General features: G+C 41.7%; 1 protein-coding gene across 2 annotated transcripts in view; it reads right to left on the bottom strand.

Moving 5' to 3' along the window:
• Positions 1–121: 121 nt before the first annotated feature.
• The window catches only part of LOC103458794 (uncharacterized), an 18,406-nt gene continuing 12,363 nt past the window's right edge, over positions 122–6,164 (bottom strand). Inside the window, exons 1-2 of one of the 2 annotated variants that reach the window (XR_001776159.1) lie at positions 3,586–5,818; positions 1,259–1,336 (exon numbers count right to left, since the gene is read on the bottom strand). Coding sequence is in view for 1 of the 2 variants with exons in the window: in XM_008399848.2 (XP_008398070.1) it covers positions 1,265–1,336 (72 nt within the window). In the remaining variant the exon portion in view is untranslated. Of the gene's footprint in view, positions 1,337–3,585; positions 5,819–6,164 lie in introns of those variants that run through there. The other variant, XM_008399848.2, reaches the window with a different exon arrangement.

Consider the following 6,164-nt stretch of genomic DNA (forward strand, 5'->3'; position numbering starts at 1 on the left):
AAATTAATGAGATTAAAGTCAAATTAATGAGAATAAAGTCAAATCAATATGAGAATAAAGTCAAATCAATATGAGAATAAAGTCAAATTAATGAGAATAAAGTCATATTTCCAGAATACAGTCGCGATATAATGACTTTATTCTTGTTATTGTACTTTTTCTCATTTTCTTAGCCTTGCCGTTTTACTGCGTTGCAGCAAAATAAGCCAAATGGTCCGTTTTCACCCGGCAGCTTCCAGGGTGTGACTGGATGAAATCTACTTCATTTAGAGTGAATGTATTAAAACACACGTGGCTGTGGAGTGGAGTCTTCCTCCAGCTGGGTTCTGCCGCATCCTGCGGCGCTGCGCACCGTTACTGTGGGATGTTGGTGTGCGGATCCCAGAGCGGGTCTGTGGGCTGAATGTAATATCAGCAGCACCCCGGTTGGACTCGCCATGCTGGGCTCAAACAGAAAGAACAAGGACACACACACACACACACACACACACACACACTCGCCAGGTGTGTGATCCGCAGTCTTAGCGAGCCGAGTGAGTCAGAAAACAAACCACAACACCGAGAGCCAGAACTGGATCTCTGCGGCGCCGTTTGCAGAAAACCCCCAACAACTCGATGAGATCTGTATGAAAACTTGTGAGTGGGCTGCGCTGTTTGTCAAGTGTTCCTTTGGCAGGGCAGCGGCGGCGAGGGGGCGCAGGGCGGCGCGGGTCAGGGGGGCTGTTGGCGGCTCTCCTCCCTCCTGTCAGCCCCCTCTCTCGGCCAGGCAGACAGGCTGTGTTGGGCGGCCCGGCTCCTCGGTAGCAGATGCGAGCCCTCATGTCAGAGGCAGGCAGTGGCCCGACGGAGAGCCGCTTGTGCTCATACCTCATTGAGCCATCTCCCCTAGCAGATGGCGCGCTGCTGCGGGCGCTCCTCTCCCCGATAATTACCAGGCCTCGCCACAGATGGAAATGTCAGTCAGCCTCACAGGTCCTGGTTCCTGCCACTGCCTCCGTCCGCGGCCCCTCTACCTAGGCCGGGGCGCTGCCAACACTCACCATGTGTTCGGTGACTGCTGACTAGGCAGGCAACAAAAGAGAAATCCGCCCGCATGAATATTCATGCGGGGATGTTGGGTGGCAGAGCGGACCAGCCGGGGCTCGGCCAGTTTGTGACACCAATTTTCTGTCTTCCACTTTGAAGCTCTGCCGCTGCTCAGGTTTCCTAACTTCACACCGACCGACGCGCCTTCGTCACTCCTCTGCACGCTGTAGAGCTGGTGTCAAACTCGAGGTCCGGGGGCCAACTCTGGCCCGCCGCGCTGTGGAAAGTGGCCGTGGACTTGACACAAAAACTAAAACAGTGGAAAACAAATGTTTTGTTAAATTCACAGAAAGCTTTGTAAACTGTCAAAAAATGTTTGTTTTTTCAGCGACAATATGTGAGAAAAGTCAAATTTATTAGTTTAAACCAGAAATGGTGGTAAAAAAAAAAAAGTTGTTTTTGAAAAACAAATTAATTCACTTTAGGTTGTACTTCTCACATGATCTTTTTTATAGACTTTAATGTAATTCGGTTGTGACTTCAATCATGGTAACTTAGTTTACCTATTTTTTAGTAGAGCTAATTACATAACAGCTGCCAGAGTTTTCTGGTAAATACCACTTTTTACAGTGCATAACTTTATAAAGAACATTACGGATAACAGCTGTGTGATTGAAGGCRACCCGCTGTGCTTCCTTAGACAGGCTGGGATATGTTTTTGTGATGTTAAATTCTGGAAGTTTTTGAAACTGCTCATTTTTCAGACACCAAAAAACATGAATTTATTCGTAAAGCACGACTGACTGTTTTTTTTAAGTGCTTGGAATGTTTTTGGAGATCACAGAGACTCAAATGTGAGAACAAAAACTAGCAAGATGTTAATTTTGAGAAACAGATCTGTGTGCCAGCATCTGTACACCTTTGTATGGTTAAGGTGTTCTTAGGAAAAGCTCCTTTATCGTCCTGAAAGGTTACCTGTACGTTAGTTTTGTCTTATTCCAAGTGTACTGAGATGTTCCCACTAGGAATCAGACCAGAGATACTTGGTAAGACTTTGTGTTTTTGCAGTGTAGCACTGATCATGATCTTGATTCGGCCCAAAATGGCAGCCCTCCCTCAGAAGGTGAAATTGTACCTACTGCTTTGTACAGTTGTGGAGCGGCATATTTAGGAGATTAGGATAACTGTGTTTGCAAAATGGATTAATTCTAGCAGATGCCAGGACTAACCCCCACTTATCTGTGATAAGGTGACCAGATGTCTCAGCTTGGCAAAGGAAACACACTCTGAGTTTTATTACTCGGCGCCAAAGCTTCCCCCGAGAAATTTTCTCTGTGCGCTCAGATAATCTACCTTCGCAGAGAACAAGGCGACAGGGTTTTGCCTCTTTGTGTGTTTGTCCGTGTTGCCTGGTCGCAGCGAGCCGGAGGAGATTAAACCCAAGTAAATACCTGAGTGGTGCAGGGACATATCTAAATAAGGAGAGGATTACTGGAAATATCGTTTTAGCGAATTTATCTTGCTGTGATTCTTCCCAGTGGAAAACAGACTGGAAATTATTTTCCCATCAACAAAGAGCTTTGCTTTGGTTGTTTTTTCTTTAGAGGAATCATTTACTACCTTTTCGCATTTTCTCACTTCTGTTTTCAGCTGTTGTCACAAATTCTCAGCTAAATGTTGGTCTGAACTTTGACTAGGCCGTTCTAATCACCTCATAACATCCCTGGGTGCATTTATTTAGGCTGCTACAACTTAAAAACAATATTTAAACAACTTGTCTCTCTGTTGATAAATGAAGTTTTGAGTTATATATTTATGTTGATGCTAAATACTTTTGCTAACTTGCTATTTATTTAGCAAACTGAATATTTAGCTAATTCAGAGCGTTAGCGTGCCAGTTAAAGTAAATACTTAGCTTGATAACAAAATATTTAACTAAATATTTAGTTCAAAGCTAAATATTTAACCTCTAAATGTCAGCTAGAGTAGTTGAGGTTGCTAGGTAGATATTTAGCTTCAAACAATACATTTAAAGCAGCTAAATCTTTAACGATTAAGCTAAATGTTTAGTTTGATGCTAAAAATGTAACATCAAGCCAAACATTTAGTATGCTCAGTGCTAAATATTTAATTTGGATTTATATAGCTTGCTCACTAAATAGCTACTTCGGAGTTTAATATTTACTTTGAAGCTAAATATTTTAGTTAATTTGCTATTTAGGAAGCTAAATATTAGCTTGCAAGCTAACTAAATAATTAGAAGTTAATTATTTAGTTTGCTAACTTAATGTTTAGTTTAAATCTAAATATTCAGCTAACTATGGGCGAAATGTAAAATTATTTTTGCTAACTTGCTATTTATGTAGCAAGTTAAATATTTAGCTGTACAATATGTCTGCATGAAGGAAAAAATTGTCTCTCAAACTTTAAAAAAACTAAGATTAAATGTTTTATTATTCCTAATATGACAGAAATAGAGCAGCAGTATCCTAAATGTTGGCTCTCCAGAGCCGCTGATTAAGCATCATGTTGCACGCAGCAGGCTGCAGGTCTTCTCACCCAGTCAGAACTTTCTGACCACGCTGCAGTGTAGGTGCAGCGACCCGCTGCAGCCCCGTTTGCAGGTCAAAGAAACGCAGAAACCGTCAGCGGTGGTTAGCTGAGCAGGAGAAATGAGTCAGAGTGAAGGATGTCTTHCAGCCGATGCGGGCAGCGACATCTTGCTGCTTGCAGAGCGTCGCCGCTGACAGTTTGAAGTTCCAGCCACAGAGCCGCTCTGCAGGCCCGGCTGCTGCTGCTGCAAAGAACCTCAGACCAGAACCAGGAAACATAAGCTGGTGATGGCATCAAGGTTTAAAATGCTRTATCTATTCAAAAACGACCCAGTTTGTTCAAGACGTTACTCAAAATGTTATTTTCTTAACATATTTCTGGACAAAATTCRTAGTTCTTCYGCGTACRTTCACTAGATTTCACACGGATGAAACCCTGAACTCAGTTTAATTTGGGTTATTTAACCTGTTAAAAGAGGAAAATGTATTCAGCTTGTTATTCAGTCGCATGTAAATGTCAGTTTCAGACTAAATATTTATTTAGCTTTTGTTAGGCTGAGCTAAATATTTCACTAACAAGCTGAAGATTGAGCTTCAAAATAAATATTTAGCTAGCTTAGGGCTAAATATTTATTCAGCAGCTAAATATTTAGTTTGAAGCAAAATATTTAGATTTAGTTAATAAATTGTTAGCTAAACAGTTAGCTTTAAGTTATACATTTAGCTAGTTCAAAGCTATTTAAAGATAAATATTTAGCTAGTAGGTTATTTGGCTTTCTCGGAGATAAATATTTAGCATCAAACTAAATATGTAGCGAGCACATTTAATTTGGACCTAAATGGTTTGCTGGCACACTAAATATTTGATTAACTTGATATTTATTTAGCAAACTAAATATTTAGTTAGCTCAGAGCTCAATGACTAGCTTGCTAGCAAAATATTTAGCTTGTTTACATAATTAGTTTGCAAGCTAAATATCTAGCATCAAACTAGCATTAACTTGGAGCTAAACAGTTAGCTTGCACACTAAATATTTAGCTTTTTGCTAACTTTCTATTTATTTAGCAAGCTAAATATTAAGCTGCCTTATTGCTAAATATTTAGTTTGCAAGCTAAGGTAAATACTTATCTTGCTACGTTCGAATAGATAGAAAATGACTAAATCAGATGCAACAGCTGGAAGAAATTCTCCAAATGTTGTTGCTCAGGTGCAACAACACAAAGCAGGAAACGGCAAAGCGGTGAAATGAGCCCTGAGGAAGGAGCTGCAAGATAAACAACCGTCAGAACGTGAGTGACACGATGTGGGCCGGTCATTGATCTCCTGAGAAGAAAAACTCTTTTTATCTTCTGCTTGCCGAATGTCGATGTGGATTCATCCCTCAGTCGGCTCCTGGTGTCAGACTGCAGGATGAAAGTTGGAAACTAATGATGAAACAGAAGTGAAACTCAGCTAGCAGCAGAGAAGCATCCAAAAGCCTTCGCTTCGCCGTGAAATATATTACATTGTCTCTCTGTTCTCTGGTAATTCCCCAATTAATTGCCATCTAAAGGGCTTTTGTTTAGCTACAAGGGTGGCAGTGCTCAATATAACCTCTGATCATAATTAAAAGTGGTCAGATAAGCCTCAAGATATCACACCTTTGTGTTGCACAGATGCAGTTCAGCAGAATGGCATCAGTCTGCCTCCGTTTTTCTTTCTTCTTTTTGTCTTGGTGTGACAAAGCTGGCCCCTCATTTCCATTCTGCCCATTATGCAAATGAGGCCGGTTCACATATTGGTTCAGACGAGTAAAGCAAGTGCAGAGGCCAGGTCTCCTTTAGGACCAAGTGGAAATTTGCACTTAAAAGCCATTTTGTGTGGTAAAACAATGGCCCAGGTGCTGTACCCTTGACCAAGGGCTTTCTCGTCTCCTGTGAGGCAGAAAGTTGGTGTCACACCTGTTTCGGGCCGTTCTGCCGGCTCCTGGCCCGGCTCAGCCGCGCTGGCTGACAATCAGCCACAGATGAGGCTGTCAGCACGAATTAAAGGTTTCGCTGCTTCTAACCTCGTCTCTCAGCTGATGTGCAGTAAATCTGTTGAGTGTTTATATAGAAATTATTCCATCTCTTCTTTCTCAGCAAACCAACTTTTTTTTTTTTTACTSAATCTTGTAGATTAGCAAACAAAGAAAGGCCAGAAGTTATTTATCACAATCTAAAATCCTGCTTTTAGTCCAACAGGAGGCACAAAAGCAAATTTAAAGTCATTTGAGATGACTAAATATTTCTTCTGCTAGCGCGCTACAGTGACGCGATATGTAGCCTCAGCTAACGCTAACCCACTGTAACCAACGCGGCATTTAGGATAAGCTAATGCTAAAGCGCTTCGGTATTTAGCGGAAACTGATGGTAAATCACCACAGGAGTTCAGCACAACCCACMTGAGGAGGCCTCAGTCCTCAACGCGGCTGTCGCAGGTTCGATTCCCGGCCTGGTGACGTTTTCCACACGTCATCCCGTCTCTCATTCCCCACTTTCCTGTYAATTCACTATCAAATAAAGGCAACTAGAGCCAACAAACCCTTTAAAAAGAAAATTACTAT

This window comes from Poecilia reticulata, linkage group LG22 (assembly GCF_000633615.1).
Source record: "Poecilia reticulata strain Guanapo linkage group LG22, Guppy_female_1.0+MT, whole genome shotgun sequence".
NCBI classification, from domain to species: Eukaryota; Metazoa; Chordata; class Actinopteri; order Cyprinodontiformes; family Poeciliidae; genus Poecilia; species Poecilia reticulata.